Here is a 23,737-nt window from a genome sequence, read left to right as displayed (position 1 = left end):
AATAAATAAAATAAAATATATATATAAAAAGACTATTTCATCCCCGCCTCGGAAATGCTGCACACTCGACGCATGCGCAGTTCACCGTTTGACCCGGGGAGAAGCAGCGTCGCCATTTTGGTTCTGAAGGGGGGCCTGCTGTCACCACGTGAAGTCGAGGAGCCCCAGACAGCGAAGTTCGGGGGGCTTTCACGATACAGCAGACAATCCGGCCAGAAGATCGCGGATTCCGATTCATGATTAGAGCAAAGTCACGGTGTTCAACACTTAAAAGCTAGAAGCATGCCTTCGATAACTCTGCCGCCGAAGGAGAACGCTCTCTTTAAGAGAATATTGGTAAGTTGGGGGAAATATATCTGCAAACCAACGCTGGATCGTTAATAATAGAAAGGAAGCGTGTGCCAGTCGCCTTCCTATTTTAGCCAGGATCTCTCTCTGCTGACCTCACGAGAAACCTCCTAAGAGTATTTTGCAAGCTAAGAGAGAGCATTGGCGTTGCTTTAATACTCGTAACATGATTATTAGCTCATGCACATTCACGCACTTTGAGAGCAGATGAACTTGCCTGACACCGAGCAGCTAACTACCTTAGCACGTTAAGCGCAAAGATCAGTGATTTGATAGCTGTGGTCGGAATAACCATTAAACAGTGCTATAAAGTCGCGTTATAAATCTGTACCAGTAACATCGTGTGGTGTTTGCAGAGTTTCGTGCTTTAAATCATGTCAAAACACGGAGTTGAATCGATTAGTCACCGTGCAAGTTAACAGTATGAAAGTTAATCCATTTAAAGCAACACAAACCGCCAAATAACAGCAGTGCATTAAAGCACGAAGGCAATATTGCAATAGTTACGTTAGTGTGTACAGAATTTTTACGCAAGTTTAATTGGGAAAAAATACTTTAAATCCACCTTTATCATTGTGTATTGACACTTTTATTAGTACCTGAACGCCACTCCTCAAAAACTGCTGTCAGATGCTAACTGGACAAACTAACTCATTAATCATATGTGGTGGTGATATCAGGGAGTGGGACGTTATCATTCTAGATAGATTTTGGTTAACACAATTCTGTGTAATTAATGCAAGATGAGTCAGTCCATTTTTTTTTTTATATTAAGTGCCTGCAATATATATTGATTAACCCAGTTAAAGGTAGGGTAGGCAATTTGTTTTATAAACATTTCTGTTATAATGGTTGAAACTCTCTTAACATCATGATAGCAAACATTAATAGTAGTGGTGTTAATATTAAAACATGTACATATATCTTCAGTGGAAGTCTCAGGACGAAAAAAAAATTTCGTCCAATTATTTCATTCGGTCCGAATACATTGATTTGACGTCGTCTTACCTGCCTGTCAACGTATCTATTTCCATACTTCCAAGAACCCTGCTCATGCAGACATCACACGTTATCAGCGCGTTGTAGACACCGTCACCGGACACGGTAAACAAACAGCAGTTATCTTTTATAGTTCCTCCTGAACCAAAACAACGAGCTTCTGCTGCGTTCACGCCATGTCGTTACCATAATTATAAGATGGCAACCTGTGATGTTCTACCCGGAGCTGTTCATGTCCTTAGACTTGGATTTATGCGTTTCTATGTCAACGCTATCAATGCCGAAATGAAAGTGCAGCAGTCAGGTGGTACAAGTGTTCTGTAAGTTAAGTTTATTATTATGGTAATGTTATGTGCGTTGAGACATGAGGTAAATTAACGCATGTCTGTTGTCTCATGACGCTTTGCAGAATCTGCTGCGTGTGCAAGTGTTTTGGTGCGTTCATGTGTTTTGAAGGAGGAGTGGCTTTGGAGAGTGGGATCTCATTCTTTCAAAGCTAGCTCCCAACCGTTACGTTTAATTTAATTAGTTAGAATTTGCTTTTATAAATTTGGCATTTATTATTTGTGAATAATTATACGAGTACACTAGCATATAGATGGCCTCAAAGAAGCTGAAACTCTTTGGCTAAAAGCTATAGCCTAGAACCTTAATTGTGATTTCATAGGTTTTTAATATAGTTCATACAGAAACCAAAAGCAAATGTATTTTGGGAGACTAGCTTGACAGTTTGGCTGTGTCTCAAAACCTATTAAGCTGTCTACCTACACAGTTAGGTCTAATTAGACAATAGCCTAGTTAGGGTTTGAGACAAAGCTGGTCATATGACTACTCTGATAGACAACTATTGGAAATAGTCTCACACATCCAATCCAAATGATGCACTTTTGTTCTTATGAAATTCGTTGTGCTTTTTGGATGTTGTTTTAGGTCAAAGTGACTCAACTGCTGCTTGTCCAGTCTTTGCTCTTAGTAATGTGTATTAGACCAGTCATCATGAAACAGCCCCAAGTAGGCCTAGTTGTTATTACTGATTATTAGACTCTACTGACTTTTCTTGTTCCAGAATGCAAAGTTAGACATTTTAAGTAATCTGACGTTGGTTTATTTGAGTTTTCTATAATCTGTTTCTCTTCTGGCACATGGAGGGAGCTTTAATTGCTAGAAGTCGTTATTGTGATTTAAAGTTTTTCAACTCGCACATTACTTTTAGTCGTGATAATGCGAACAGCAGTTCCTAATGAGCTCTGTCCATTAAACATGCTTATGTTAGAAGGGCATTCCTTCACGTTACTCTTATGTCGATATTTGGCAGACAGCTTTCATGGGATGTCAAAACTGTTGTGGTGACCAAAGAAGATTGGAATCTGTAATCAACTTCTCACTCATAGCTTTTTTCTTTTGAGCCTGCCACAGGCGTTTTAGTAGCATTGTCAGGGTTCCTAATATGCTGTTTGGAAAAGTATGGAATTTGATTTGAGTAATTTCCATGTCTGGATAAGTATGGACAAATATTTGTTTTTCCAGACAATTGCCCCTAATCAGTTTTCTGAAGTACAAAATTAGGAATTTCTAACAAATAAGCGTATCATACAAGCAGATTGAGCGGTGGGTTAAAAGTATAAATTTCTTGATTTTAATGGATTCTCATTTTTATGAACCAATATCAATTCTTAAATCCCAAGAATCAATCTTTTAGTCTATGCTGTTTTCACTTGATGACTAAAAAAAAAACTTTGTAGTACGCCTCCCATCCAATAAATCACAGTAAGCTTTGTGCATTGTTAATTTTGATGTGAAACAAAATCTCAGCTTTCAAATTCTGTCCATTTTATTACAAAATTTAAACAATAAATACTGTTTTGGTGCTCTTTAATGTTGTGTGATGGTTTGTGTAGCGCCTCAGTTCAAGCGAAGCAGCAGCTTCTGTACGTGTACTGATCATCTCTTCCGCTTGACTACTAGTTACAGCACCAAATAAACATGAACAAACATCAGAAGGAATGTTGAAAGATACAGTACAACTTATCGAAATCCATATCATGTCACGTAATCGCTCAATCAGTGTTTCAACTGCGGGAAGACATCAATAAAACAGTTTGTAATGTTACATTTACCTCAGAAAAGCCATTCAATGACCATAAACCTGTTAGTCAGCTTGAAAAACGAACGCTAGAGGAGCATTTTGCTAAATGTAATGCACTATATTGCATATTCATTGTATTTTTACTTAACTTGTTCTTCAATATTTAATGTATCTTTGAATAAATATTGTATCTTTTAGTAAATAATTTTATGAGAGCCGCTAATTTAACTGTTTATATATATTTTTTTAAACAAGTAGAAGCATAATTATGCCATTAAAAAGTTATAACGTTATTAGTGTAAAAACTTCCTTTAATTAGGCTATAATTTAAATGTAAGTAGCCTATACAAATCAGTTGATTTTAACCTTTAATGTTTTAGTAATGTACCAACTGGGGTTCCCTGTATAGTTTGCAGCATTAGTTGAGACATTTAAAGTTATAGCTGAGGATGTTTTACTTCCTGGTGGGTAACCTATATTATTGGTCCTCCTAATTGTCAATCATTCTGGTGAATCAATCAAACTTTTCAAAAAGTAGAGAGGGCGGGTCTTATCTAAAATTTGGAAAGATCCTCCGCTATACCTTTAATTTCCTTGAGAATTTTCTATGTACTGTACATGATAGATACCCTAATTAATCGATATTGAATGAAATTGAATTGAAATCGTAATTGAATTGAATCGCAAACTTGTGAATCAAAATCGAATCGTGAAATTTGTCAATACGCAGTCCTACATGCGGAGTGTTTTCATGGTCAAAGTTTAGTGACTACTGATCACCTAAATCAGACTGTACTTTTGCTGTTTGATGATCATGCAACATCAGACCTACAATATCAAATTGATGTGTCAGAGGTGAATATATGCAGGTTATAAACTGCTTTAGGTTTCTTCTCATCAGATGGAATTCTTCTCATCAGATATTTCGAGAAAACCAATGAAAAACAGTGAAAATTAAATATTTACAGATGACTGATATTTACCAAAAATAATGCTGTATGAACCATTTGTGTTAAATATGGTCTGAAAAATAGTTTGGAGGTCTGGAAAAGTATGGAACTCTGCATTGTGAAGTACTTTAATAAGAGTTACATCAAATATACAGCAGTTCTTTAAGAGGGACATTGTTACAGAAGGTGCAGCCGCCTTCTCAGATTTTTTTCTTGATTATCCAGTGCATGTCTTTGCAGGAGTTCATGAAATCTTTTTACCTTTGTGTTCTCTTGTGTCGTCACAGAGTGCCAAGGTGATTCACATTTGTATCATAGACTCAGTGTGCATTGGTTATTATGCGTCTCACACCTACTTTCGATGAGGTTTTGGTTTGATGTTTCGGGTTTGAAGTGTTCAGAAGCTGTACATCTCTAACCACACACCTCTACCGTACTTTCATTTTGCCTTATACACCGTGAAAGTGTTTTTAGTGAGCGTGCTTTTCCCGTTTGATGTCTTGCAGAGATGCTACGAACACAAGCAGTACAGAAATGGCCTCAAGTTTTGCAAACAGATCCTGTTCAACCCGAAGTTTGCCGAACACGGAGGTAAGACCATTCTCGTACATTAATTACTTCATTTTCTCATCATTTTGAATAATTAAATTGGTTGAGTGTATGATCATCTCTTTTTTTTCCCCCCATCCCTCAGAGACCCTCGCAATGAAGGGACTGACTCTGAACTGCTTGGGCCGAAAGGAGGAGGCGTATGATCTAGTGCGACGAGGTTTACGAAACGATCTGAAGAGTCATGTCTGTATCCTTAACACTTTTCCAATTGGCAGTAGATTCATGAAAAGCATTGTCAAAAGAAGTATTAAGTCAAGTATATTTGTATAGCGCTTTTCACAATACAGATTGTATCAAAGCAGCTTCACAGTATTAAATTAAAATAATACAACAAAGTTTGTTTCAAGAGGAATTTATTGATTGATAAAATTAAATTAAATATCCCCAAAATATCCCCAACTGAGCAAGCCAAAGGCAACAGTGGCAAGGAACCGAAAAACTCCATCAAGTGACCTAATGGTGTCCTAAAACTCCATCAGGTGACCTAATGGAGAAAAAAAACCTTGGAAGAACCCAGGCTCAGTCGGGGGCCAGTTCTCCTCTGGCATTTATGAGCTAGAGGCCGGATTGTAGTTTGAACTGTAAGATTATATGAATGCCTGGCTGAAGAGATGCGACTTTAATCTAGTTTTAAACTGGGAGAGCGAGTCTGAGCAACGAACAGTATCAGGAAGACTATTCCAGAGTTGAAATGCTCTCATTTCAAATGCTCTCCCTCCTTTGGTGGTTCTGGATATCCTAGGTATGACCAAAAGCCTTGAATTTAGTGATCTTAAAGAGCGCGATGGATTATAGGGCGATAGAAGATCCGTTAAATAGACTGGAGCTAAGCCGTTTTAGTAACTTATGCTTTGTATGAACATTGTACGTAACTACTAGTGAATGAAACCCAGTTTGAGGTACTTTGTAACTGTACGGCACTGATTATCTCACAACAGTTAATTTAATTAATTAAGTGTGACAGTTTTTTATTATTATTTTTATTATACATGTAAATATTTCTTGTTGTTTAACATTTTTATTTAGTATATATTTTATTTAGCAATAAAAATGAAAATAATAGTAGTAATAACAATTATTTATTACTAAGTCATAATGATATAATCACAACATTTTGGGCTAAATTGTGCAGCCCTACATAAAAGCACTGCAAACCTGGAGCTTTTTTAATTTCATTTTAAATGGCAATCACAATTTTTTGCTGAAAAATCGATTTATCAGAATTTGATCTCCCCCCCCCCAAAATCATTCAGCAATAGGCGCAGTGCAGTTTCCTGTCCTTAACTCTTCTTCAGGTTGGCACGTGTACGGTTTGCTTCAGCGCTCGGATAAGAAGTATGACGAGGCCATCAAGTGCTACAGGAATGCTCTTAAATGGGACAAAGACAATCTGCAGATCCTCAGAGATCTCTCACTGCTGCAGATCCAAATGAGAGACCTCGAAGGTTACCGGGTAAGTTATTTTGAATGGGAAGTGCTTGAATAAGTATGTCAGGAAATTACAATGTTCCATGGAAAAAGCCAGTTAAAATAATGTTGATTTATATTTTTTTTCCGAAGTCATCCTTTCACTCAAATTGTTACGGTGATATTATGTTTTGTATCATAATTCATATTTGTATTTATTTTAAATTTGAAATATGCACATTATAAGAATTGTCACTTCTCTCATTTCTCTGTCACAGGAGACCAGGTACCAGTTACTGCAGTTGCGTCCTGCTCAAAGAGCCTCCTGGATCGGATATGCCATTGCGTACCACCTTCTGGAAGATTATGAGATGGCGGCTAAGATAGTGGAAGAGTTCCGCAAAACACAACAGGTATTTTCTCACCACTTCCTGACAGTTGTGTCTTCTGCACTGTTTATTTTTGGGAACAGCTTGGGTAGGGGATACATCCTAGTGTTTGTTTTTGAATGCCACTGAAGATTGTGGATGATTGTATTTCAGACGTCTCCAGAGAAAGTGGATTACGAGTACAGCGAGCTTTTGCTGTATCAGAATCAGCTGTTGAGGGAGGCCGGGCTTATCAAAGAAGCCCTTGATCACCTGACCAACTATGAAAAACAGATCTGTGACAAACTGGCTGTAGAGGAGATACGAGGTGTGTTTTTATAAATGTGTCAGGGGGATGTTCAGTTCAATAATGTGTCAGTTATTGGCTTATATTAGAGGGTCTTGTATTTTTTTCAGCTGATTGGATGTGCATGCTTTCCTTTTTTACTTATAGATTAACTTTGTTGCCATCTAATGCTCACTTAGTTAATATTTGAAGCAAACACGAATTTAATAACACTGTTAAAAGTTTTAGCAAATCTCAAAATGAATATTCATATTTAAATACTGCACAATATAATGTTGTGATGCCTAAATTCACTTATAATATTTTTTTTGTTATTTAACTATTGTTCAAAAGGGGGTCAGTTTGATTTTTTTTTTTTATATATATGTTTTTGAAAGAAGTCTCTTACGCTCATCGAAGATGCATTTATTTGATCAAAATACAGCAAATTAATATAAGCATTATTACAATATAAAATAACTGTTTTCTATTCGAATACATTTTAAAATATTCTTTATTCCTGTGATGCAAAGCTGAATTTTAAACATCATTACTCCAGTCTTCAATGTCACATGATCCTTCAGAAATCTTTCATATATGCTGATTTGATGCTCGAGAAACATTTCTTATTATTGATGTTGAAAACAGAATCTTTGTTGAATCGTATGATCAAAGAACAGCATTTATTTTAGATGGAGATCTTTTGTAACATAAGTATCTGTATTTCCCACTTTGTTCAGTTTTAATTTCTTTAAAAAACAACTTACTGACCCCAAACTTTTGAATGGTAGTGTTGTTTTTTATTTAGACAAAACCATTTAATATGAATCTGTATATTACCACTGTTCGCTAGAACTTTAATAAGGGTGCATCCCTTTGTGTGTTGTCTGGGAACTCGTTTATCATGGGCTGTCGCAGTTTCTCTAAAGCAAAGTGTGTTGGTATGTGTGTAGGAGAGCTTCTTCTGAAGTTAGACCGGGCTGGTGAAGCTACGGAGGTTTACCGCCGACTGTTGGAGAGAAACCCTGAGAACTGGAGCTACTATCAAGGGCTGGAAAAAGCACTCAAACCAAGTAAACGCACATTATCCTGAACGCAGCAAATCTTGGCTGATTTTCATTTCTATTAGCCCTTATTATGTCATGCTGCTTTCAGAGAGTGTCGAGGAGAAGCAGAAAATCTATGAAGATGCCTGGGTTAAGTATCCCAAAGGCCTGGTGCCAAGAAGACTTCCTCTCAGCTTCCTCACAGGTCAGTCTTGTCAAATCAATAAGGCTGTTATGCTCTCATAATGTGTCTGTGTATATGACCGCATTTGTTTCCCGCAGGTGAGAAGTTTAGAGAGTGTTTGGATCGCTACCTGAGGATGAACTTTAGCAAAGGATGCCCACCTGTCTTTACCACACTCAAATCACTCTACCACCACAAAGACAAGGTGAGATGACACTATGACCTAGAGATGTGTAGAAATTTCTGCACTTCAACAAATTAGAAAATTTCTTTCCGTTTTTTGCAGGTAGCGATTATTGAGGAGTTGGTTGTGGGCTATGAAAAATGTTTAAGATCCTGTAAAATGTTCAACCAAAATGGTGAGTATTTGCAAACAGATTTTAATGACGAATGGCAGTTGAAGTAATAGTGTTATAGGAATAGGATTTTAGCCTTTAGTTAAATACGATAGTTATTTTTTTTCTTATGCATATGTTGTGATTATTTTATGAATATTTTAATTCCTTTTCTATGTAAAGCCCTTTGAATTACCATTGTGTATGAAATGTGTTATATAAATAAACTTGCCTTGCCTTGTAATGGTGTGGATGATGCCAAATTTCTCACTGTGGACATGTGTTGCTGAATTTGTAGATGACGGGAAAACGGAGCCACCCACCACTCTACTGTGGGTTCAGTTTTTCCTGGCCCAGCATTTCAACCATATCAGCAAACAGACGCTTGCCCTGGAATACATCAACACTGCCATTGAAAGCACCCCCACCCTCATAGAGCTCTTCCTCATCAAGGCGAAGATATACAAGGTAAAACACACTCAGGTCGAGGAAACAAACTTGAGTACTTTGCATCACGAAATGACACACCTTTACGTTTGAGAAGTGTTTCAAAATATTCTCGAGACAGAACCTGAACCATTAAACAGAACTTGAGAGAGTGACTTATTTTCCATCTCGCTCCTGTTCTCTTAAAAGCATGCGGGTAACATCCGTGAAGCTGCTCGGTGGATGGATGAGGCCCAGGCTCTGGACACTGCTGACCGCTTCATCAACTCCAAGTGTGCCAAGTATTTGCTCAAGGCTGGCCTTATCAAGGAGGCTGAAGAGATGTGTTCCAAGTTCACACGGGTTAGTGTGGTTAAGCTCAAATGACACCAATTATTGCATATACACTGCCAGGGCTTGACATTAACAACTGCCAACCCGCGGGTGGATTTCAGCAGTGGTGTATAAAGCAGTCATTCCTACTAGCCACTTAGGCGGGTTGAATTTTATATATAATAAATATATACATTTTTAAATTGTTGTTGATCTTTGTTGTTTCCTGCAGGAAGGAACTTCTGCGGTAGAGAATCTGAATGAGATGCAGTGCATGTGGTTCCAGACAGAATGTGCTCTGGCCTACAAGTCCTTGAACAAATACGGAGAGGCGCTGAAGAAGTGCCATGAAATTGAAAGGGTAAGTCCTACAGCATTAGACACTGTCAGATGTTTACTTTAACTTTTAATCTGTAGTTTAATACCTCAATGCTAAATCTGTTGGTTTAACACAAAGCTAGTTCAAGATGAATGGTCCGAAATATCCTGACACTTTCATCTTGCTGTTCACAGCATTTTGTGGAGATAACGGATGACCAGTTTGACTTCCATACATACTGTATGCGGAAGATGACGCTGCGCTCCTATGTGGATTTGCTCAAACTAGAGGATGTGTTGCGTATGCACCCTTTCTACTTCAAGGCAGCGCGTACGGCCATCGAGATCTACCTCAGCCTTCACGATAACCCGCTCTCTGATGACAACAAGGAGTCGCAAGCCGACAACGGTACCTTCATGCACACTAAACAAACTCAACACATTCAAACCTCAGGTTTTAAAGGAACACTCCACCGTTTTTTGAAATAGGGCTTATTCACCTTCTTTCCTACATTTAGATAGGTGGGCAAATGCATTTTTGTCTCAGTGCATGCATTGTTTTAGTTTGACAGGGTTGGCGCTAGCTTAGCTTAGCATAATGAATGGAATCCTTTGTTGCCAGCTAGCATGTCCTGAGTAAAAGTGATATAAAAAATAAAAAAAACCCACCTAATTACTTCTTGTGGCCTGCGTATTCACAAGTACAAATAGCAATGCAGATTAACACTAGGTGATTTCCTATGCAGATTTTGACTTGGGACTATATTAGGGGGAAGCACAGGCGAAGCACTGCTACTTGGGCGCAGAGATATCACGCCCAAGTAGCAGTGCTTCGCCTGTGCTTCCCCCTAATATAGTCCTTAATATATAAGTCAATATCTGCCTAGGAAATCGCCTAGTGTTAATCTGCATCACTATTTGTACTTGTTGTGAATACGCAGGCCACAAGAAGTAATTAGGTAGGGTTTTTTATTTTTTTATATCACTTTTATTCAGGACATGCTAGCTGGCAACAAAGGATTCCATTCATTATGCTAAGCTAAGCTCACGCCGACCCTGTCAAACTAAAACAATGCATGCACTGAGACAAAAATGCATTTGCCCACCTATCTAAATGTGGGAAAGAAGGTGAATAAGCCCTATTTCCAAAAACGGTGGAGTGTTCCTTTAAGCAGAAAGTTTACAAACATGTGAGGTGGTTTTGTTTTCTGAATAATTGTTTATTCTGTAGCCAACCTGACAGACAAGGAGCTGAAGAAATTGCGCAACAAACAGAGACGTGCCCAAAAGAAAGCCCAGTTAGAAGAGGAAAAGAAGAATGCTGAAAAAGAGAAACAGTTAAAGAACCAAAAGAAGAAAAAGGAAGAGGACGAGGAGGAGATTGGAGGACCTAAAGAGGAGCTCATACCAGAAAAGCTTGCAAAGGTGTGTATGTTGATACAGCCACTTGTTCTTTAGAGGATAAAGTATTTAGATTTTTCATCACATTGTCATGTTTTTGTCTGTAGATTGAGAGTCCTCTAGAAGAAGCGATTAAGTTCTTGACTCCTCTGAAGAACTTGGTAAAGAATAAAATAGATACGCACTTGCTGGCCTTTGAGATCTACCTCAGGAAAGGTGACCATACTCATGACCTCAACATAGTCTTTCATAACGTTTCCGGTTCTGTGATTTAAAACTCATGATGTGTGTTTGTGTTTGTAGAGAAGTATCTTTTGATGCTGCAGTCGGTGAAGAGAGCTTACTCATTGGACCCCGATCACCCCTGGCTCCACCAGTGTTTGGTGCGATTCTTCAAAGGAGGTACATAAAGGCGGACATACTTTTTCTCACATAGAACAAAAGCACGCAAGTCCACTAAGATTTGTGTTTGTTTTCAGTGTCGGACAGTAAGGACATGCCTGAGGCAGTGCAGACGGTTCTGAAGCAGGAGATCACAAAACTGTTTGGCGAGAGTGACCCCAAGACTTTCAACAAGAACTTCCTGAGCAAACATGCAAACTCAATACCACACAGAGTTGCAGGTACCCACTTGTGATGTTACTGAACTTTTAGAAACCAATATTTTGGAAACTTCTATTTTCTTACCAAAAGTACAATTGTAAGTATACACTATCGTTCTAAAATTTTGGGTCTGTTTTTATTTATAATCTTTTGAAAGAAATTAATAATTGAATTCAGCAAGAACTCAATCAAAAGTGACAGTAAAGACATTTATAAATAAATATAAATATAAAAGATTTCTATTCTAAATAAATCCTGTTCTTTTGAACTTTCTATTCATCAAAGAATCTTGGGGGGAAAAGTATTAGAGGTTCCACAAAATTATAAAGCAGCAGTTTTCAACATATATAATAAGAAATGTTTCTTGAGCACCAAATCAGCATATTAGAATGATTTCTGAAGGATCATGTGACACTGAAGACTAGAGTAATGATGCTGAAAATTCAGCTTTGCCATCACAAATTACATTAAAAAAAAAGAACATATTTTAAATCAAATGATTTTAAAATACTTTTTTGATCAAATAATTGCAGTCTTGATGAGTGTAAGATACTTCTTTTAAATCTCACCAACCCCAAACTTTTATTATGTGTTATTTATACTTGATTTGATTACAAATAATAAAAATGAAACGATAGAGTGATGAAACGCACTCTATCACATTACTGCTTGTTCACATAATCTTGAACTACACCTATGGTAATTTTTGCTCATGATTGTCTCCTTACTGCTTTGTTGTTGTGAAACTCTTTAGTATAGAGAGCCTAAGTCCCTCCCCTCTGCTTCCGGCTCATGGGACCTTATGTCGGAAAAAATATGTATGGTAGTCAATGGCGAGAGACAACTTACCTTTTTATTCCGTCTGAACTGTGCCCTGAATTACACGTATGATGTTTGTCAATTTAAAAGATAATTATGAAAGTCAAGAAAGTCGCAGTTTGTCATAAAACAGAAGAGTAACATTTAGTTTTATGTGAAGATCGCTCAATGAACTACATCTCTCGTCTCGCACTATGTACGTCACCATCTGTTGCTCGTATGTGTGCAGTCTGGTACAAAACACTCAGGCATGACGGCGTAACGTTACGATTCTAACGTAAGACTATAGAAAAAATGACAGATGTCAGCTTCAGTAAAGTTAGCTTCATTCATTGAGAGAAAAGGTATGACGTCACATGTGCACCTTTTGAGTTTGTAGTCTTTGTAATTACGCATTTTCACAGTCTTATACCTCAACAGTTTTACATCAAACTGCGACTTTCTTGACTTTAAAATGTATCTTTTAAATTGACAAACATCATATGTGTAATTCAGGGCACAATTCAAACGAGATCAAAATATTTGTTGTCTCTCGCCATTGACTACCATACAATATTTTTCCGAATTAAGGTCCCATGGTGGTCTACCGGAAGGGGAGGGACTATTACCACAAAATTCTTTTAGCTGTGCATTTAGAATCTGCCCCTTTTGTATGCAGCTGCTAAGATGATGGTCTTTCTGGACCCGTCCTCTGAGAGCATGGCTGCTGAGCTGGCTACTTCTTTAAACGAGCCCCTAACAGGCAGTACCATTCAGGTACCAAACAGAACAGTGTACATTTGGTGATATTTCACTAGAAAAGAATAATGCTACATCTCTCATTTGTATGTGTGACTATCAGACGTGCACCGAGGCGCTCCAGGCTTTGAGGGACGGCAGTCTGGGCTCGCAGCAGGAGAAATTTCTCGAATCATACCGTGTGGCTTGCCACGGTGTCTATCCCTACGCTGTAGCCTTCATGCCCCCCGGTTACCAGGACAACTCTGCGGTGACCACCAACGGAGACCTGTCCCCCTGCGACCACGAGGACATGCCCAATGAGATGTGAGCATTTCAAGAAGTGAGCAGGGTGGCCGTTTTATGGCCGTCAGCATTTTGAGACCAGACGCCCCACAGAGGTTGAGACTCCACTGCACTAACGAGACCAGTTACCTTCTGCCTTCGCATCTACTCACAGGAGCAAGCGAGCAAGCAATAGGGGAAAACCCCATTTTACTCCTTTTTTTTTTTTTCTTTCTATCTTGTTTTTTTTTTTTTTATATGGCCAATGGCGTCTCTTATGCTAGAACAGAATAAACGGTATTACAGAGAAAGATTGATCAAGATGGTCACAGTGAACTCATTGGGCCTAATTCCTGTTTATCAGACACATGCATCTTGCTTCTCATGTTTTTAAGAGTAATTTATATCAAATAATATTAAAGAGAACCGAATAATATCAGGAGGAGCAATACTATTGGTCCTGGTTTGTCTTGCGTGGTCTTGTGCCAAACCTGTGGGGCGGACCTTTAGATGCAGATGACGGCACCTGGGGGAGGGGGGAGGGGGAGTGTGTGGTAGTGAATTAATGTGGCGTTGTGTTGCTGGGCATAAAGCAGTTCCAGGATCAGCCACCAGGTGGAGCCAGCAGTGGAAGACTACCACGTCAATCGGGAGGTGACTCGGCCAATTCAGCCGATTTAAAGGTCACCTGGAGTGTCGAGGAGAGGCAGACGTGCATCTCTTTATTTTTTTCTCTTTCATCCTCTTCTGCCTTTCGGTTATTCAGTGAACGTCTTAGAGGCGGCAGTGGCTTCTGTTGGACCTTTTACTGTGACTGTTTCTTTTGGGTTTGTTTGGCTTATTTTATTTTTCTCCCACTCATTGTTTGGGTTCACCTTATGCTGGTTTCAACCTTTCTGTTTGAATTTTTTTTTCTTTCTTTTTTTTTCTCCATCAAACATACCACTGTCTGAATTCTGAGAAAATGTCCCGTCATTTGACATTCACACAGTTACAAATAAAACAAAATAACATAACGGTGATGCACTTCTCTTTTTGTTTTTAATTTCCACATTTGGTTGTACACTGTAAGATGTAACATTTAATTTCTTTAAATACAGACCACAAATTTGTGCTTACGAGTATTTGTTTTAAATTTACTCCTTTAGGTGATACTTTTACTGGTTGTTTGGAAATAAGATGACTTTTAAAAGATATTAAACTGAATTATAGCCTCAATTCATGTTCTATAGCAATGGTTCTCAACCTTTTTAACTCCAAGGCTCTCCATGTTCCACAATATTTGAAGGCCAGTTCTTTGTCATTTATTTAAATTCTTCATTTTGTTCCAGTAAAATTTTAATTATAAATATTTTGCAGTCATAGTTTCTACCCTGTAAAATATTTAGAACTTCGCCTTGGTCCAGGTCTAGATGTCACACTTTTGAAATTAGGATTCCTCATATATTCAGGTTTTTCCAGAGTGAATTACGATTAGACATATCTAGATTTTTTGTTATTTTGGCCTATAATTTTAAGTCAATTGGTCGAGTACTACTGTGCTATCGTTATATGGAAGTATTTTGTTCATATCCTTTTTTTACACTCCATTTGGACCCATCTTCATAATTATTTGTCTAAAAATCTAGGTACGCAGAGTAGTTTCACAAATGTTACGACAACATATTCATGCATTCATGGATGTATTATTTTGCTCGTGATGTAGAAGTAATTTTAGACTTGTGTAATCCCACACTTGTTTAGAGTCTGGCTTTGGGCACCGCATCTGTCGGTCCGTTCTCATGTTGGCTCTGAGAGCTGAGGAAAGTGTGGTCCAGGTTCAGGTATGTAGTGATGAACTCTGGGAAATCATTCTTCTGCACTATCTCTAGAAACATGGACACAGCAGTCATCAACCTCTCTCTGTCTCTAAAAAGGGTGGAAGGAGAGAAAAGGTCAGTATTTCTCAATGTGAGCTCTTGTGCAATCAGAGGTGGCACAGCTCTGTATGTAACAGATTTACAATGGTAATTTAGATGAACAGCTGTATTTTTTAATACTGCATTTTTCTGAGATATTAAGACCCCTGGGGGACAGTAAATAAAATCCAATAAAGCAGTATTCATTCAGCTATATATAAAATGACTGTATTCTAATTGGACAAGTAATGTTGAAAATAGCCAATATATACACAACAATGTGAAACAGCCTACAGTTAGTCCAGTGTTATTTTAATATTTATATACTAATATTTTTTTTTAATTAGCTTTTATTTTTATATTTTAAGTTTAATTTTAGTTTATAAGCTGTAGTTATTTTATGTGCTTTTGCCTTTTTAGTTTTCTAAAATATATCTATTTAGCTTTATTTTTATTTCAGTTATAGTTTACTTCAACTTATTTCAGTTAGTTGCCATGATCACATTTCAAATTTTTTTCATCTAATATTTATATTTTATTTTAGCTTTATTTCAATTACTAAAAACAATTTTAATAAACTCTTTATTATAAAAAAAAAAAAGAAACATCCCTTTTTCAGGATGCTATAATTTTGTAAAATCCAAGTAAGCTTTATTGGAAAGCTTTTTCAGTGAACCATAAACTTTATTGCACATGAACCTGTGGAACAGTACTTAAGACAATTAACAGTTTAGCGGCATCAGTGAACATGCCATTTAGTCCTGCTTCAGGCATGAGGGCTGCACACCGTTTTTGGTTCCCATAAGAACCTTTCAGTGAACGGATATTAAAATACTAATTTATTTTCTTAGATTGAAAGACCCCTTTTCCACTTCAGGGAACCTTTTCTGCAATGGAAAGATTCCATGGATGTTAAAGATTCTTTATGGAACCATTGATGCCAATAAAGAACCATTTTTTTTTTTTTAGAGTGCAGATGTGACCAGAGAACAATAAACAAAGCAATGTCTGTAATGAAAGATCTGATCCTCCATTGTTCAGGGTCTCATAACTTCACTAAGTTAGACACATAAACTATATAACTTTGAGGAGGAGCTTAATATTTATTTAGTACTTTATTAGTATATATTGAATTTTAATTTTGTAATATTAACATTTTTATATATGTTATATTTTATAATTAAACAGTAATTTTTTCATGTCGTCCCCAAGAACATCCTGTAACCAATGGTAAAATCACTGCAGCGCATGGTCTCTTGTTGCTTTAATCCCACTTCATTTTGTGTGTACATTCCAACAAATGTATTTCATCTATACAGCATTCTCTACCTGTTTGTTTGGCAATTTATGGCTGCCTTCAGATCTCCCATCAGATCGTCAGCCAAGCTGCTGACTAGAGCTCGTGTCACCACCATCCCATCATCCTCCAGTCTCACCTGGTGCCGGATCCACTGCCAAACCTGTTAAATACAGCCTCTTAGAATAAGAGATGGCGTTGTATTGTACCATGTGAGCTGGGCATTGTGGTGAACGGACCTGAGATCTGGATATCTCTGCAGTTGCTGAATCCTCAACCTTCCCCAGATAGAAGAAATGACCTCTGCCTGTTGAAAGTTAATATCCATAAAACCTTACATTTTCTGAGCACAAAGCATAAAAGTGTTGTTTAAAAAAACAGTTTTGTACCTGAAAGCCAGGCTTCAATAAAGAGGACTCCTACAGCGATGTTATACCTCAGTCCATGCAGTGTTACTCCTCCCTATATAGAGATGTAAAGCACTTGAAAATCCAATATAATGGCAACTGCATTTAAACTATAATACAAATTTGCAAGACCTCACCACACCAAATACCTTGAAAGGAACTTTGACCACAAATGTATTAATAAGTTGACAGGATTTGTAGTGATATAAGTGAACTAACTGCAGGCATAATGAGCAAGTCCTCAGGGGTCACATTGATGTCTTCCCGCAGCTGCATGAGTTGGTTCTGACCGTGAGAGTGAAGCTGGAACAGCTGTGGGAGAGAGTTTTATATTTGTATATGTAAACATTTGTTATATGTATATATGCTGCTAGTGATGTGATGGGAAAGTCAATGATTAGACCTATGAACAACCTGTTATAGTAAGTGGGACACTTACTTTTTGCATGGGCTTAATCAGGTCCATGTCGTAAACCATGAACCCATCAACTCCTGCTTTGATCTCCAGTAACTTCAGTCTAAAGCAACACGAGAAGATCATTTGTATGGAGAACAAATACAGAAGTATAATTGGATCAGCACAGATACATTATATTACATGTAGCCTAGGCTTTAACATAACTTGTGTTCAATTTTAAAATTAATATGTCTGATCAGGCAATTCAAATATGGATTACAGAACTGTAACGACATAAGTACAGTCTGTAATGAACTTGACTTGAGTACACCTGTACAAAACAGGCCCTTACAATGTTATGGTGTTGTGGATGGTTTGAAGGGCAGCATCACTATGTAGTTCTTAAGGTATTCTGAATGGCTTTATAGGACTGCAATGCAGTTGCCAAGGTTGATAGTTTCCAAGTCTAAAAAGTCTCTATTATGCTCTGGTCCTTAGATATGGTTTGTGCTCCTCCTTCAATGTGAATAGGCCTAGGCCTATGTTTTATCGTCTGCAAGGGAACAATTGTCAGCCTGATTGCTTTGCCAAAACAAGGTGCGTGATTTAAGGTATCATTCGTGCATGGTGCAGAATTACAGATCAAATTTTAATACTTAAGGTGCATCATATTTATAGTTTCTCTGTGAGATTTTGCAGGCGAAATCATCCAGTAATAGGAGTGAGGGTGAAAAAGTTCCCCACGCAATGTTTCGCTCATGTTCAAGCTGGTCACATGAATTTGCAGCGTGGTCCAAAGGAAAGCAGTGCTTCATACATCTCTGTGCTATTGACCTGTTTTTGCACAGGAAATTTCTCTAATGTGACCTCAAATCGCGGCCCTGATCAATAGTAATAGTGATGCTGCCTTATTATAGGATAATGAAAATATATGATATCCAAAATAACTCAAAAAGATAAGGCTATTTCATGTTTCATATTTGGATTTATGTGCCACTGCATTTTTATTGTGATTATGGATTGGATTCAAATCACCATAACCATAGAGCTGTTATTTGCATCTTGCCTGGTGACAGTAGCGAGTACAGTCTTGTAGAGGTCACTCTCTTTGTCTCTAGGCAACAGCAAAGCTGCCATGCCACCTGTTGCTAGGGCACCCCTGCGGTGACACGTCTGCACTAGAAGGTCCATGTAGCTGTGCAGAAAACGCTTCTCCATATCTACATACTTACTGCGGTCAGGGAGGAGGAAATCAGCCCGATGACCTAGAAAGCAAACCATCGTCACTAACAAGAGATGTGATTGGGTTTAAACTCGTCAAACTTGCAGAAAGCATATGAGCTGACCGAATTTGTTGACAAATGAAGCTGAGTAATCCCAGATGCCACAGTTGAGACCAGCAGAGTGTTCCTTGAGCTCATACAGAATCTCCTCCATCTCGAACGATGCCAGGACACACTCAATCAGCACGGTAGCCTTTATACAGCCCGCTGGCAGGCCAAGCTACGAAATAATTCAATCAATATCGGAATATAAATTGCATGGTAGTTAAAACTGCAGTGGATCAAATGCAATCTCGATCGGCACCTTCTTCTCAGTCCAGAAAAAAATCTGACTCCACAATCTGGCTTCCATGTAGCTCTCAACCTGTACAACAAAACATGAAGATTTTCTTGGATATGTTTGATACTACACTGAAGTTCTGTCCTGGTAAATTAAGTAACATGATCTGACACTGACCTTGGACAAGTAGAAAAAAGGGCCACTCTGGTTTTGAAGAAGTAGTTTCGCATTATGAAACATCAGCAGACCAAAATCAAACAATGGACCAGGAACCTCTCGACCATTCACCTACAGGGGAACAGATGTTCATCTTCTCACTAACAAGATAGATATTTAATTATTCAGGGTTAGCTCATTTACAGCTAAAGAGATTTCTTAGTTATCTTTCATTTTGTTCATTGGGATTTTGCCAAGTAAGACATGTTCCTGGATCAACACTCCTGTCTGAAAATGTTGTAACCCTATCCCAACTCCTAAAGCTAACCTTACCCATACGTTATCCCTAAAATCAGAGGGAAATGATGGGTGAATAAGAATGATGTAGAAGCCCTTAACCCTTGTTGTAAGCCTACACTTGACAAAACCAATCCCTCAAATCTGATTGGTTTATTGGGATGTTGTTCCAGGATCAACAAAGATGTTAATTCAGGAGGAACATGTTGCACTTGGTGAAATCACATTCACCCTTTCATTTTAAAATCAATTAAAATCTTTCATTTGAATCTGAATCAGATATTTCTCCAAAACCCCATTTGGAGCAATATATAAACAGACACAAATTAGACATTGACAAAAGAAGAGTTTATGATGAACGACTCTCATTGATTGCAAGGATGATCATATGTGGCGGTCTGTGACTCCTGTTCACCGCTGAAATTTTAAATAGATCTCATTTGTGGTTGTAAGTTGTTATAATTTTAAAACAAGTAAAATCCTACAATAGAACATTAAATGGAACTCAGTTTCAAATAAACCAACACACATGGACAATCATGGATATCCTAATCTGTGCCATTATACCAGCTCACTACAGATCCATACCATCATGTTGTGCTCCACCATGTTCCACGCTCGAGGACGGAGCATCAGGATTGGAGCCTGAGAAATGGGTGGTACATCTATTTATAAGAAATGTGACAAATTGTTAACGCATGCTTTCCAGATCACAGTTTTAATAAAAAAGTAGCAAGACATGACATAAGACTCACCCTGAAATTGGTTGTGCACAGCCAGGTAAACATTATAAATGCCCTTTATTTGATTGTGATATGTTGGACAGTTGCCATCATCAAAATCAACCTACAACAGAGCAGAACAATAGTATAATTAAATCCGTGTATCATTCGTTCAGTCGTTTTTTGAATTAATATTGAATATAGAAAAATGAGAAAACGGTCCCTTTTTCGTTTTTTCATTTTTTACAAAAAAAAACGAAAAACAAGAATTCAGCTGGATTTCTCGTTTTTCGTTCTCAGTTAGAAAAATGAATAAACAGCTTGAATATTCGATTTCTACACGTGGGCGGGAATTAAACGCCCCTTTCCTCTGATTTGTCAGCCGAAGATCAAACTGTTCCGTCATCAGTTCTGCACAGCAGAATAAGAGTCCTCCGTTGTGCGGATTCTTAACGTATTTATTGCAACTACATTTAATCTTTTTCTCATCAAACCACCAGACTAACGAATGTCTTGACACAACCCGTACCGGGGAATAGACTAGATAGGGCTTTCTTCTGTGTATATATAAATTCACCTACGATTTGCATCAGCCGGCTGTTAGCCTATATTGTCGCACTCGCCCAGTAATTCATATATATATATATATATATATATATATATATATATATATATATATATATATATATATATATATATATATATATATAAATTAAGATATAAATCAATATAATTAGTTGTAAATTAAATATTTTTAACACTAATACAAAAAGAAAAGAATAATGCATTGACTATATAATTGGCCTATATTAACGTTAACGTATAAACTGTCATTCAGACTGACTAGCCTATCTAACAACTGGAGAAGTTTTATGATGTAGGCCTTGTGTTTCATTAAAATGTATTATAATTTATATCTCTAGGATGCGCGCTTGTGCGTGGCGCGCCGGGTCATGTTGAGAGGGAAACGCGCGCGTCACATCGTTGTAAAAAAAGCATATTCATAAATAGTGTAAAAGACCGGTAAATAAAATACAACATTAACATTATAAACACTATTAATAACATAATATGCGTATTTTAACGAGAAACTGAAACTGTACAGGAGCAGACGTTGGTTTCGGGCATCTCTCATTCGTCCAGTAGCCTATCCATATTTGCAATGTAACATTTGGATGCTAATTAATAATGTAAAGAAGGCTTCGTACTTCATTCGAGTCCCAATACTACACGTAAATCAGCATCTCCACAGCAAGGGAAATTAGTTTGGAATGTCAACAGACCAATTAAGCAGAATAACGTTTTATATGTTTGGTTGACTGTTTTATTTTAATAACGAACAGGCTGCGACACCCGACATCACTTGGATGTGTTGCTCAACAGGGGATTTAATAGCTACTGTCGTTTAATACTCTCATTCGAAACAGTAACATTATATGTCTATTTGTGTACTTTCAAAATGACTACAACATATCATATGCCTTTGAAATTATTATATAAGAATAATAATTATTATAAATGATTATTATATTCTTTCTGGCGCACACCAAAAATCAACCAAAATAGCCTACAGCCAATAGCCTTCTTGGCGCGCCTATATATTTTTGAAGGTCAACATTAAGATTAATCACAGCGTGCTTGTTAAAAAAAAAAACCCTGTGACTTGACTTTACAATCCGGAAAATAGCAAATTATTTCACGGACCCCCTGGCACTTGAGAACTCCTGGTCTACACAGAAGAAAGCCCCGTCTAGTCTATTCCCCGGTACGGGTTGTGTCGAGACATTCGTTAGTCTGGTTATTTGATGAGAAAAAGATTAAATGTAGTTGCAATAAATGCGTTAGGAATCCGCACAACGGAGGACTCTTATTCTGCTGTGCAGAACTGATGACGGAACAGTTTGATCTTCGGCTGACAAATCAGAGGAAATGGGCGTTTAATTCCCGCCCACGTGTAGAAATCGAATATTCAAGCTGTTTATTCATTTTTCTAACTGAGAACGAAAAACGAGAAATCCAGCTGAATTCTTGTTTTTCGTTTTTTTGTAAAAAATGAAAAAACGAAAAAGGAACCGTTTTCTTATTTTTCTATATTCAATATTAATTCAAAAAACGACTGAACGAATGATACACGGATTTAATTACAACCAGGAATCCATTTTCTTTCTTTTCGGTATTCAGTGCACTTAAGTATATATTTGCCACTGTTTTTCTGTATGTCACCACCATCATATTGGCACAACTAAGTCCTACCTGTAACCCTTGGGCAGTAGATTTGAGTCCCATTCTAAGACGTTGTGTATCACAGGGTGAAAGGTCACCGATGTCCACATGTCTGCAGTGTAATCTGTCTGGAACAGGGTTAACTCTCCAGCTGGGATCATTTCGGATGTGAGCTGTGTCCTGCAGAAAGCCTGGTAACTCCCCAGTAAGATCCAATTGAACTTTCCGGAGAACTCTCAAGTTCAAAACCTTGCAAAAGAGTGAGAATATCTCTTAATAAAAACTTCTCCAAAAAAGAAATACATAAACAAACATTATTATGAGTAAATATGTCATTTGAGTTTGTACAGAGCAGGTTAGTTCCAAAAACACAACAAATCAACATTCCCATTTTGCTATATTTATTGCTCTATATTGTTATTGACAATTATATTTTGATATTTTAAAACAGAGTAACAAACTGTAAAAATGATTAGAAATGATATACAAGTTAAAATGGGTACCTTGTCAACCTCAGGTTGGAAGGTAGAAATGAGTTCAGACAGAAATTGCAGAGCATCAAAGTTAAATAGAGTATGAAACTCTCTCTCCAGTCCTGAGGGAGGCGTTTCCAGCTCAACACCTTGATGTACCTATTTGTCAGCAAATTAAATCTGCATGATCTCCAGACACTGATGCCGAACAGCAGTTTCATCATATAGGCTAGTGCTGCACATTACCATTGAGAGACATTGTGACACATTTAAATATGTAGGCTATAAATTCAAACAAATATTTGAACATAATGAAAACATTTTAGTGAATAAACTTTTAAAATTTCATTGAGTGTTTTATTAGGCTACTGTTTTAAAACAGTAACAAATTGTAAGAACTTACCAACATTTTCAGCAGTCGTCCAGTAAATCTAGAGTTGGACTTTGGTAAGTGTCAGTGTTTACTTGAAGCCACACATGACTGTGTACAGTGAGGTTTCACTCGTGAACGTTTCGGTGTTTTTGAACAAAGCTTTTAAGCGAATGAATCCAACTGAATCTTTTTAGTCCATTCTCCATCAATGTTAAAATAACTAATATTAACAATCAAATCATCACTGAAAGGAAAGTGATATCTTCCACCCCGTTGTTTATATACAAAATTAATTAATTCAATTTAATTACTTTTATATTTATTTAGTTTGTGTTTTGTGTGCTCTGTTTACAGAAGTATATTTCATTTTTGTAATGTGTTTTTTCTTTCTTTCGTGCACGTGTATTG

General features: G+C 37.4%; 2 protein-coding genes across 2 annotated transcripts; one reads left to right on the top strand and one right to left on the bottom strand.

The window, feature by feature from the left end:
• Nucleotides 1–88: 88 nt before the first annotated feature.
• naa15a (N-alpha-acetyltransferase 15, NatA auxiliary subunit a) lies at nt 89–14,539 on the top strand. The gene is made up of 20 exons (XM_082177857.1): nt 89–336; nt 4,890–4,974; nt 5,078–5,182; nt 6,291–6,448; nt 6,681–6,815; nt 6,945–7,098; nt 8,010–8,129; nt 8,212–8,307; nt 8,385–8,491; nt 8,573–8,645; nt 8,920–9,089; nt 9,258–9,410; nt 9,613–9,741; nt 9,894–10,107; nt 10,930–11,123; nt 11,207–11,315; nt 11,403–11,501; nt 11,579–11,722; nt 13,180–13,277; nt 13,363–14,539. Exons 1-20 carry the CDS (start codon nt 283–285, stop codon nt 13,567–13,569), a joined length of 2,604 nt encoding a protein of 867 aa, XP_082033983.1. The 5' UTR covers nt 89–282; the 3' UTR covers nt 13,570–14,539.
• Nucleotides 14,266–23,696, bottom strand: ugl (ureidoglycolate lyase). Its single transcript, XM_082177872.1, has 15 exons — nt 23,360–23,696; nt 22,987–23,115; nt 22,514–22,732; nt 20,294–20,384; nt 20,127–20,203; nt 19,263–19,373; nt 19,110–19,169; nt 18,869–19,025; nt 18,589–18,787; nt 17,565–17,643; nt 17,345–17,437; nt 17,108–17,180; nt 16,958–17,025; nt 16,751–16,881; nt 14,266–15,431 (listed from the first exon to the last, which is right to left on the bottom strand). The coding sequence occupies exons 1-15, from the start codon at nt 23,363–23,365 to the stop codon at nt 15,263–15,265; spliced, it is 1,662 nt and encodes a 553-aa protein (XP_082033998.1). The 5' UTR covers nt 23,366–23,696; the 3' UTR covers nt 14,266–15,262.
• Between the last annotated feature and the right edge of the window lie 41 nt (nt 23,697–23,737).

This window comes from Leuciscus leuciscus, assembly GCF_965113295.1.
Source record: "Leuciscus leuciscus genome assembly, chromosome: 8".
Classification (NCBI taxonomy): Eukaryota; Metazoa; Chordata; class Actinopteri; order Cypriniformes; family Leuciscidae; genus Leuciscus; species Leuciscus leuciscus.
The sequence above is the reverse complement of the archived record's forward strand: the minus strand, read 5'-3'. Positions and strand labels throughout refer to the sequence as shown.

What these genes read in the sequence shown, in the direction of transcription:
- naa15a (XM_082177857.1), top strand. Translation starts at nt 283, where the DNA reads ATGCCTTCGATAACTCTGCCGCCGAAGGAGAACGCTCTCTTTAAGAGA. An exon ending in GAGACCTCGAAGGTTACCGG is followed by an intron (nt 6,449 to 6,680) that starts GTAAGTTATTTT and finishes TCTCTGTCACAG; the next exon opens with GAGACCAGGTACCAGTTACT. An exon ending in GGAAAAAGCACTCAAACCAA is followed by an intron (nt 8,130 to 8,211) that starts GTAAACGCACAT and finishes TGCTGCTTTCAG; the next exon opens with AGAGTGTCGAGGAGAAGCAG.
- ugl (XM_082177872.1), bottom strand. An exon ending in TGTGCACAACCAATTTCAGG is followed by an intron (nt 20,204 to 20,293) that starts GTGAGTCTTATG and finishes TCTTATAAATAG; the next exon opens with ATGTACCACCCATTTCTCAG. An exon ending in CTTTTTTCTACTTGTCCAAG is followed by an intron (nt 19,170 to 19,262) that starts GTCAGTGTCAGA and finishes TTTGTTGTACAG; the next exon opens with GTTGAGAGCTACATGGAAGC.